Source organism: Centruroides sculpturatus, unplaced genomic scaffold (genome assembly GCF_000671375.1).
Source record: "Centruroides sculpturatus isolate CEXI.00-Female unplaced genomic scaffold, Cexi_2.0 scaffold466, whole genome shotgun sequence".
NCBI classification, from domain to species: domain Eukaryota; kingdom Metazoa; phylum Arthropoda; class Arachnida; order Scorpiones; family Buthidae; genus Centruroides; species Centruroides sculpturatus.
In genome coordinates, this window is record NW_019384737.1 from 152,546 (window position 1) to 164,185 (window position 11,640).

Consider the following 11,640-nt stretch of genomic DNA (forward strand, 5'->3'; position numbering starts at 1 on the left):
TGTTGCCGTAACTTAACAAACGACAACAACAAACAAACTTAGGCGGGTTTCCCGTAGAAGTCCTCCCGGGAAGCACTTTGGCAGTTCGCTGGTGTGGTGTTGCTTTATCCAAATTACTTGAGAAGCAAAAGTTTCAACCAACTCTATTACAGAAAGAAGTCATGTCGAAGAACACCGACTGTTTTGTTGATGGAAAAGTTTCAAGCCCACAGACCTGTTACTGTAAACAAATGTAAATATAAAACAACATGTTTACTTTTTTATTTTATGATTCTACAGAAACAATACAGCTGCACAAAATATGTTTCCATTGACAATATATATGTTGTTTTAAACTTTTTAACCTTTTAATAATTAGCAGAAACCATAGTCAACTAAGGCATCATCAAGATTTTAACTTGTCCATGTTAGGCATTTGGTCAGATGGACAGGGAGGCTCTTGGTGCAATAATTAGAATATTATATTTTCTTTTAACAATATTTTACCAAACTCTACGAAACGAATATTTGATCTCGTGAAAAGGCACAATCATTGGAAGTTCTCATCACGTATTTTGTTGCCGTATTATATTTAATACTATAAAAGAGTTTGATTCTCTAAAAATGCAGTTTAACAATTGTGCTTCCAAGTATAATACAAGCTTTGATTTTATATATTTTATCATTTATCGATCAAAGTAGATCAATTAAAAAATAATTTAACAAAAATTGTTTAATAGTATTAATGATTTAAAAATGTCATGATGATGATGATATAGATGTAATAACGATGATTTCCCAACTCAAATAGATGGTGTTTGGAGTAAAATCGAAAACTTCCATTTGAATGCGAGTTTTCCAACTTTCGGAAAGGAAATTAAATAAATAAAAACTTATTCGGTGTCGGTCTTATGCCTCCCTAACCAACCAATCAATGAATATATCATCACATAAACATTAACACATACAATACTGATGTTAATACATATATGGTATATAGTTTTTACATTCAAGATCCACTATGATCGTCTATCCTAAATAGATTTAATTCAGTCTCGAATCTTTCTCGGTAATCTCATTGAACGACAGATAATTAAAACAGCACCGTTTAAAAATGCTTAAATCATCGAGCCAAAGATCTCGAATACCTCAATAAAAAGTACGACGGAAAGTGTCTTTAACGTAAGTTAAGCGTACGATCACAAAGATTCTCGGGCATATTGCAACCTCGTTTAAATAACAATTAAACTTAATTATTAGGAATGTGTAATACATTGGAATACGTCTCTTATTCTTATTCTTAACATTGAGCTAGAATTAATTATGTTTGAGCTATATTTTATGTAAGGAAGCTATATTACAAAGAATGTAAGCGCTTCCTAAAATCTAATCGACATCCGATTACGTCGATATAACAAAAATTAGTATAAGAAACTATACAATTATTCAACAATGCAATAGATAAAAATATCATTCGAGTAATATAGAAATAATCTGAAACAACAAACGACCAATAGCAACGTGTCCAACAAGTTACTTTACTTTGGTCCTCGGTCAATTATCAACTCGCAGGCTATCTGCGTTTTCAATAATTATTGCAGTCTATAGATATGTTGACACACTATAACAATACATTTGATAATGAACAGCTAAAGAATATATTTTAGATAGATTTGTTTTTTTTTCCATTAAACTGACGAAAATTTGTCAGAATTACCACAGTATAGCAATCAAAAAGAAGAGAAAAAATATATATATATTCAAAAACCATTAAATAAGTGATAAAATTTTTGTATGAAACCAATGAATAATGTGATGATAAACCCAAAAATGCTGAAATTCTGAAAATAAATTGTTTGAAAAAAAATGTCCTTGGATTTGGACGAGATTCAACAACAACTTTTTAGAGGCTTTTATAATAGTTCTTCAGAGATCTTCGGGTTTCTCTGCAGGAATCACTACCATAATTTTCTGTAGAAACTGCGTAGTTGCTCCTGAAAAATGAAAATAATTATATAGATTTCCAATAAATTTAATAAGAAAAATTGAGAATTTCATTTTAAAATTTAAAAAAAAAAAAAATGTTTCATATTTGTTAATACAGGGAGGGCCAAAAGTTGATTAACCATTATTATATATATTAAAAAACTTAACATTAAAACTAGCTTGAACTAGTTAAGCATTATAGAGATTTTCCAATAAATTTTTCTATATTTACTTCTTTAATTTAAATCATAATGTAGAACCTCACTAAGTTGAACACCTGGGATGAAGATCCAAGATGTCCAAGTTAGAGAGGTGAGCATTCCTGCAGACATGTACAGTAGTACCTACCTACAAGAATACCACATTTACTGCACCTATGTTTTGCTAAATATAATGCAAAAAGCATCAGTTTTAATATTATCACAAAATTTAATGAATGCAAATGCATGTTAACATAATACTAAAGGAAAAGTACGCTAGCATGAAAAATAGGAAATTGTTAATGCCGACTTGTAAGATATGAGTTGTAATGTCTTGTCTACACGTACATAATACTAATTATGTCTTTCCATAGAAACATACCAGTATGCTACAATTGAGTACATTATTTAAAAGCAAATCAACATCTGGAAAAACAATCTGCCTTGATTATACAACTGATGGAGAGGTACTTAAACATATTCGGTCTGTATTCGGATATATCGGTCTGGACTTCTGAGAATACTCTCTGAATCATCACCACAACACTTGTGAACTTCTAATGCATCATTAAAATTTGGAAATCTGATATATTGACGATTAAGTGATTTTGTATTGTAATAGCTTGTATAGCTTCTGTGATACAACTTTCTGTGCGCAAACAACTACATGGATGCCATGATCTTATTCTTGAATCCTTTTCCTCCAAATCTCCCTTTGCAATAACAATTGCCATATAGTGCCATCTAATGGCCAAGTGAGAATTCTTTAATCTGTCATTAGATGCCATTTAGTGTCCAACTTGGAATCACCACCAAGTGTCCAACATAGATAGGTGCAAAGATATGGCAGGACCAGCAAGGTAAGAATGCATTATAATGCCTATACTTTTAACTGATACAAGGGAAAAGTTCCAAAGTTAGAGAGGTGCCCAACTTTTGAGGTTTTACTATATATATATTTTTAATTTCTGTTTTTTGAGCACTAAAGACGGCCTTTTTAATCATACTCATTGCGGGTTTGGCCAGGCCGCAATGGAGATGGCTGGGTGGCGAGGGATAAGGCCCTAAATATCCCAGACTGTCCACGAAATATTTCCGAGGTTACTCGTCTAGATTCGATACTGGGTCTCCCTGAGCAATAGGCCGATGCATTAAGTGCCTCAACCATCTTGTTGTCCATACATTGATTTATAGAATAGTACTGTCATTTTTGCATTAATAATGTTGACGCACTTATAAATAATAATAGCAGCAACAACAATAACATCGAATAACAAATTTAAGGGTGAAAGTATTTTGAAAAAAAAAGGCATTTTTTAAACATTATAAAACAATTTTAAAAATTTTAAATTTCTGAAGCAGTTCCTACTTCAACAAGACACAATCATTATTGCATTTTTAAATTAATGAGATTTGCATATTTTCTTGAAATCAGATGTATTGCATGCTTATATAAATGCAATCTAGACACATTCCTTGGTAATAAGGGCATCTGAACAGTGCAAATGTGACACGTCCACCTCTGGAATGAAGTAAAAAATCCCACAAATTATAATCTTAAAAGTGATTGTAATTTTTAATCTAGAAAAAGTTAAGTGTTGCCTGAAGATTTGCATTCATGTCTGTAACCATTATAAAACATAATATATTATACATTTACATGATTGTTAAGATATGTTGTATCAGTAAATTGTTCAATTACAGTATAAGAAAAATTTATTCATTCATTTGCTACCAAGAAATACAACAACAAAAACTGTTAAGAAGTAGAAACAAATACAGAGCTTAAATAGATAATATGGGTTATATATTTATTTTTGTCTTTTTTGTAAATTAAACAGTTATTTGCATTTCTGTTTTTAGAGTTCTTTAGATAAAATTCTCTCCTTTAGATTAATATAATTGTGTTTATTATGTGTTAGGTGAATTAGAAAAAAAGGTAAATAGTTAAATTTATTGATCTTGATGAAAATGCCCTTGATAAAACACAACTTAAAGAGGAAGCTGATGTGTCAGACCGAACAGGTCATTTGAATTCACTGATTGATTACGGACGATCTGTAAAGCGATTAAAAAAATAATACAAGTGACATGCAAATTTGTTTGAGATCATGGGTAAATGGAACAGTGTGAGAAATACACAGACTAACACTGGTATCTATGTCTACGAAGTGGCCAGTCCTCCCGGAACCTATACTGGTGCTTTTGGGTATTTCCTGACTTCCTGATGGCCCCCATCCACCACTTTGAGACAATACCATTGTCTCTATACTAAAAATCTAGCTGTTCTCGGAATGTAATTAGTTTCTCGGGATGTTGGTTAAATGTCAAGTATGGTTTATTACTGATAATTTTTCAAGAAAGTCAAGAACAGTTATTATATTTTATTATAATGAATCTGGAAAATAAGAACAAAAACATCAATGAAAATTTTATTACATTTTTTATGAAATTATGTTTTATTATATAGTTTCATAAAAAATGTAATAAAATTTTCATTGATGTTTTTGTTCTTATTTGCCAGATCCATTAATTGTTTCATTTCTCAAAAACATCCTAATTATGGACTATAAATATTTAACAACTGTATTGCATGGTTTAAAAAGAAATAAACAAGAAATAGCAAAATAGACTTAAAAATTTTTTAATAATGCTCTGTGGACACATATCCACAGTGGGTTTGGATAGGTTCGCAGTAGGATGATCAGACGACAAGGGACAGGGTGTGATATATCCAGGATGAACTGCCCACAAAAAAATTCCTGGGGGGTTTTCGACTGGTCGAATTTGACCCCAGGTCCCCCAGAGTATTAAGCTCACAACTTCACCACTTTGGCCATCTAAGCATAATTTTTAGGCTATGAAAAATTACATTTTTTTAACAATAAAACAGAAACAATGTAAAAAAAAAACAACCTAAACAAAGACAAATGGAGAATTCCTTATAAATAACATTAAATACAAGAAGAATAAATAAAGAAACAATTGTTTTATTGACTGGAAATTAAACAATCAGAAATCATTTTCATGTGAGAGAAAGTCAAACAAATCTTATTGCCCAAGGCATGACATAATATTGATATATACTTGGAGAATACGAAATAGGTTTGACGGTTACGGAATGGTAGTTACTGAATAATTTTTAGCTTGTACAGAAATTTCTAATCTAAAGATTTAAATAAATAATAAATTCATATAAGATTATTTCACTTTACTTACTGATGGCATTCCTAATAGGTTTTGGCTTGTTTTCCCAATATACGAATATAAGATACACAGGCACACCAGTAGCTATAATAATTACTCCAAATCCTAATTGGAAAATTTGTTATTAGTGTCTGTTTCATTACAATTTGACAATAAGATCGAAACTTAATTTACCTGTGCCTACAGGATCGGCAATCATTGGCACCACCGTAATGAATATAGATGCTAAAATGTAGATTATTGGAAATATAAGATTTACCTGAAACATTTAAATTAAAATATTTAAAAAATCATCTTTTTTTTAGATTTAACATTTGGATTCAACTTCACAAAATTTGTCACCTTAATTGGTCTGTGCCAGTTCGGTTGCTTCCATCGGAAGTACGGTAAGGTTACGACGGCTAATCCGATAGCCAACCATGTTGCAAAACCCACGTAGTTAATAAGAGCATAAATATCACTAGAGCATAAGTATATTAACGACAACAGTGCCTGGATGAGAAAAACTAATTATTATAAAATTTGAAATAATAAATACAAGATATTTAAATTGTTAAAAGATATACCATAAAAATCACAGCTGGTGTAGGAGTAAGATGAGATATTTGGATCATAGACAGAATTTCAGGCATTTGGCCCTGCTCGGCACCAGCGTAAAATAATCTGCAAAAATAATTTGTTAATTTAAATAACGATAATAAACTCTCTTAAATGTTCTCAAAGTTTTAATTTACCTAGAAGAAGTGAATAAGATGCCATTTACACCACCAAAGGTCGAAAGTGCTACAAAAACAGGTACAATCCATGCCCATGATCCGTATATACGTTCGGCAAATGTCTTAAAAAAATATCATATTATTAGAATTACGATAAGTTTCAAATAAAGTCTATAAAAATACTGTTTTAAATGACAAGAGAAACCTTTTTATGAAAATTAACCATAGAATAGCATTAAAATTTCTTAGCTATTTGCACTTCACCAATTTTAAATAAAACAAAAAATATTTTCAATATGTACACTATAAATAAATTAGTTCTACTTACAACAGCTACAGCTTCTGCACCCATAACTTCTTGCACACTGAGAATGGAATGGAATGCAACTATAGTCATAGTGTAAACAACTGTTACCAAAACGCAAGAGATAAAGATGGCTCGAGGTAAATTCCTAATGTAGAAAAAAAAAAGAATCATTAATAAAATCTCTAAACAGTGAATTAAAAAAAGAATTTATCATCTTACTTGTGAGGATCTTTTAATTCTTCAATTACAAAGTTCAAATAATTCCTGTAAATTAAAAATATAAATTTATTATTGTGTGTTTAAAATTAATTTTTTCTTATAAACATAGTACATTTTCTAAGCTCTTTCTGCCCCGTGGGCAACAAGAGGGTCTTAACAAGCCCATTATGAGTTCAGCCGAGCCCATAATAGACAGCTGGGTGGTGAGAAATGTGGCTCGACATATCCAGATGGACCACCTTCCAAAAATTTTCAACCAAGCTGGGTTTTATCCCGAGCCCTCTAGAGTGGTAGATTGCCACCCTAATCACATGGCCATACATGTATACATGAAATTCCATACATAATGTATGGAATTTCATGTATACATAATTCAGTCTACAACATACAATTAGGCTACAATGGCAGTTCTTTTTTATTGAACTTTTCAAAAGTAAAACATTAAAATGACATTCAATTTTTCACTGATAAATTTTTTAAAATTTACTATTTATTCAGAGTTTGTTTTTTTCCCTTTCTGATTTAGTGCTTAGGGTGTATGTTCCCTGTCATCACATGTTAGACAATTGATAATATACAAGAATTGCTACATATTTTTTAAAACACACATATTGAAAAGTTCGTGCACACATAGAAAGTGATAATTTAACAAAAACATGTATTATGTGCAGAAAAAAATATTGGACACACATTGAAAAGAATCTCATATGCATACATCTATTCATATTCTATCCAAAATATACTTACTACATATATTAAATGGAAAAAGTTGCATACAAAATGCTTAAATTATTATTTATGGCTTCAGAAAACATTCATTATTACAATTGTCTAAATGGCTAGGAATGGTTCCTATTTTTGTTAGTTATTCTGAAGATTGAGAATTTAATGCTTAAACATATTCAGTTTTAAAAATATTTAGAATCTCGAAGAAGATTATATTGTTTATTGACCTAAATTTCAACATAAAATAATATTTATGTAAGGAAAAAAATAATTACATCATTATGTTTATACAGAATGATAGCACAGTAATCACTATTATAAAATATTTGTGTGGTGTCTATTTTACAAAGTTTTTAATTTCTAATATTATATAATAATGATGTATACAATTTATATATTAGTTTCAATTCTAAATGAAATTTCAAAATACAGACCAGTTTTGAGAAACATTTATTTTAGAATCAGTGTTTATTCTATGCTGTTTCCACTAGGCACTGCAAAGTATCTGTTACAATTGTGGACACAGTTAACTTCAGAAATTTTAATAGCATGTCAGTGAGGGTTGAAGTTTCTAATAAGATTTTTATAGAAACTTCAAACTTATCTCTTAAAGTGTGCAATGAAGATACATCAGGAAGCGTGTGTGCAACCTTCTTTATTCATGGCCGGGTGAGAAAAGATGGTAGAATAATCAGTCCCATCTGTGTTAATTCCCATTCTACAGATACTGTTCAGATAGGGCTAGGTGTGTCTCTGATAGACACAGAATAATGGGCAGAAACCAACTGGCAGAGCTTTCATCTTGACTCTTCTGCTTAATAGTCTAGCAGTGCCAGATCACAAGATTACATAGATACAAAATGTCTGTATTAAAACAATGTAATGTTCAGAAATAAAGATGATGTTTTACTGTGTGTAATTTTTGGAAGTAAAAATTCTCTTATAATTGTTCTGGATGTTTTAACTTAGGAATTTCTTTAAGTAAAATACAAGTAAAACTGTCAATGAAATTGGTAAATTTTAAAATATTGATTTGAGAAATCTCTAATCAATACTTTAAAATTTACTAATCTCATTGAAAGTTTAAGAATTTCTATTATATATGATAGTGATTCAACTTCAGTCCAGAATTTCAATAATGGGGATAGAACTCCAAACACTGACACAGCATTGTTGTCGAAACAAGAAGAATAAAGTCTTTTGGCTGGTGTTGGTGCATGGCTGTGTATGGTGGAGTCAAGCAACAGATTTAGTTGAGAAATTCTGAATCCATCTGACTTACAGTCTAATTTATTATCACCTGTTTTATCTTTTGAGGAAAGCTTTAGAAGACAGGAGATTCACCCAGAATAATAGTATCTCTCTGATTTCAGAGATTTCATCATGCATTTGCTCTGATACCAGCAGACCAAAATGATTGAAGTGTCAGCATGTGGAAAGGGAAACCTAGGAAAAGAAACAAATTGAAACTATGCAACACATACAACTTTCATTACTAAAATCAAGACAGAAGTTGAATTGCACTCATATATTTTAAAATCACAATTTCAAATATGTTCAACATCATTTTAATCTGTTAATTGAACAGTTCCTACACTATTATTATTTTGAAATTTAGTCCAAAAAATTTTTTTATTGAAAATATTGGCCATCTAAACTAAGCAACTATAAAGCTGAGTGATCTAACCATGGTCTAAGCTTCTCTCATGTCAAAATTGAGTTAACAGTATTTTCTTGTAATAAATACACTGTTTCTAAATAGAAAGAGATTACAAGGGTTGGATAAAAAGAAAACAAATCAACAGCAAAGTATGAAATGAAATAGCTCAACTTTTAAAAAATGGATTAAATCACTGTTGCAGTAGCCTTTGAATTGTTTTATTTATTACCATGGAACCAAGTTTTGAGAGAGTGACTCAATCTTTGCTAAACTCAGGTTCCTGTCAAAATACACAATAAGTTAATTAAGAAAATAATGTAAGCATCATTGTGTTGTGGTGGTACACCAGTATATTTTTGTTGTTTTTATTTTATATAAGTATATATAAGAATATTCTATTCCCCTTTCTCTTTGTTCTGTTTCTATACTTTCTGGAACTTTCGTCTGAACGTGGGTGGTCAGTGACCCAATTTCGGGACAAAGGAGTGAAGATAGCCCAGAGGGCAAGTGGGGGACGATAAGGACACTTTTGGCTTCGGACCGGAGGAGGAAAGACCGTCGGAGAGAGCGGTCTCGAGTTGGGTGTTGCTTCGGCCGGAAGGGTTACGAAGAACACTAAAGACAGAAATCGCATTGGAAGAGAAAAAGAACTTTGGAAAAGCCGAGATTTAAGAACGAATTTTGGGTCCTCGCATGTGCTCCGTCCCCATAGAAGAAAAGAATTCCAAGACGAAATTATCTTGTGGCCACCACCTCAGTCAACCATTCGGGTACCCGTTCCTTACTAGGAATTTCCATTTTTATTCTCCCATTCTATTCTAATTCCTGTCCTTCCTTTCCTCTTTTAGTTATAAGTAGTTTTAAGTTAGTGATTAAGTGTCTCCTTTGTTACGCGAAAGAAGAGTTTAGCTCCGCTGTAGATTAAAAGTCGGTGTTGTTTGTTCCCTTTTGTTTAATTAAAGTGAGGAACAAGGAGGTCGGAATCGACGAACCTTTCCTGTATATATGTTCATACAGTAAAATAAAGCACGTCTTATTGTTTTATATTCCTGTCTCTTTGTGAGAATTCATTCATCACCACGTGCTCACCACAGTGTTTTATAGAATTCTGTATGGATTGTGTGACACTCAGAATTTTGTACAACACAAATGAAAAATTTCCAAATTTTATCAATACAAAATAAAAATTAAAAATACACAATTACCTGATTCATTTCTACAAAATTCATGATATAATGATTATATAGAGTGGTCTAAAAGTTAGTTCACCATCGTAAAAACTAAACTGCTGTATTATTCAAAATGAAAACATAGTTAATTAACTTTTGGGGCCATTGTAAATCAAAATCAAAGCTTTCAAGAATAAAGAGCATACGTTAAATAATAAAATTAGTTTCCTGTTAGTTAATTTGAACAATATACTATATTTATGCTCTTAAATTTATAATAATCATCATTGGAATTACTAGAAAGATTTGAATTAGAAAATATAATACAATTTTTGGCCAATTGCAAATAATCTTTAGCAAAGTTATGCACATGGGGAATTTGACCCTTAATATCTGCCAATTTAAAAACCGAAAAATGTTACAAAGTTAATAAGTATTGTATATTGTATAGAACTTATATTTATTTTTTCCAGTTCAGTTTCTCCTTAGGGTTTGTTTGGATATGCTAACCGTTAAGACTGGACAGGATTCGAAAACACACCAATTAAGTTTTTGAAGATGCTTCGGTTGCGCCCAGACTGCTCTGGAAGAATGGTTATTTAATAACCAAGACTGCATTTAATGGACGAAGGTGAGAGACGATTGTAATTTTAAATCAAAAATGCTTTCTGAAAGTGTAAAATTATATATTTCAAAGCAACTTTGAGGAATTTGTTGAAAATATGGAGAGATATCAATTAATTAGTCTTCTCACTAATTTGCTAGGTTAAATCTAAACAAATCTTATGCAAATCTAAACAAATCTTAAATCTTATGCTAAAAAAATGTATCAGTATCTGCTATTACCCATTGACTACTATACTCACTGGCTAATATTTCCAAATACATTCTAGTCTGTATTGTGTTATTCTATACATTTATAGTGTAAAAAATTAATAAAGCTAAGTTATAAAAAATATATAGTTTTCCTTTAAAATCACACAATTTTAAATATTCTATGCACGGGTCTGCTCTTCTTTTACTATACAGTTATTCTGTCATAAATCAAGTAATGGAAAAATTTTCTTCATTTACATTAAATAAGTTTTCAATTGCAAAGTTTAAAAAGATAGATATTTTAATAATCTTCATAACTAATTGTCCAAACTGGCCTCTTCTTACAGCTAAAATTAGATAAACAAAATCAGACTTTGATGCTAAATTTAAGTAATCTATTATTACTCCAAGTTTAAAATCGCATCTGATTATATAATCATTAGAATATTTATTTTTTTCTAGAGAATTTTCTATTGTATCCTATTTATAATACTAATGCAATATATATTTCTAGCACAAGTGCTGGAACTGGATTACATTTACAATTGCACAAGAATTAGATTTGATGCCAGCATTTAATTTAAATTATACAGAACCAAAAATATTCTTTTAATGTTCTTGATATTTTAAGGTATATTGGAAGTCATTTGAATTC

The 11,640-nt window shown here is 30.6% G+C and overlaps 1 protein-coding gene across 1 annotated transcript in view; it reads right to left on the bottom strand.

Moving 5' to 3' along the window:
* Positions 1-237: 237 nt before the first annotated feature.
* LOC111628288 (Y+L amino acid transporter 2-like) overlaps positions 238-11,640 on the bottom strand; it is a 24,010-nt gene continuing 12,607 nt past the window's right edge. The window contains exons 4-11 of the mRNA XM_023372042.1: positions 6,615-6,659; positions 6,417-6,540; positions 6,107-6,210; positions 5,939-6,035; positions 5,715-5,864; positions 5,547-5,631; positions 5,385-5,477; positions 238-1,973 (exon numbers count right to left, since the gene is read on the bottom strand). Coding sequence (XP_023227810.1) covers positions 1,906-1,973; positions 5,385-5,477; positions 5,547-5,631; positions 5,715-5,864; positions 5,939-6,035; positions 6,107-6,210; positions 6,417-6,540; positions 6,615-6,659 — 766 coding nt within the window. The 3' untranslated portion in view covers positions 238-1,905. The remainder of the gene's footprint in view (positions 1,974-5,384; positions 5,478-5,546; positions 5,632-5,714; positions 5,865-5,938; positions 6,036-6,106; positions 6,211-6,416; positions 6,541-6,614; positions 6,660-11,640) is intronic.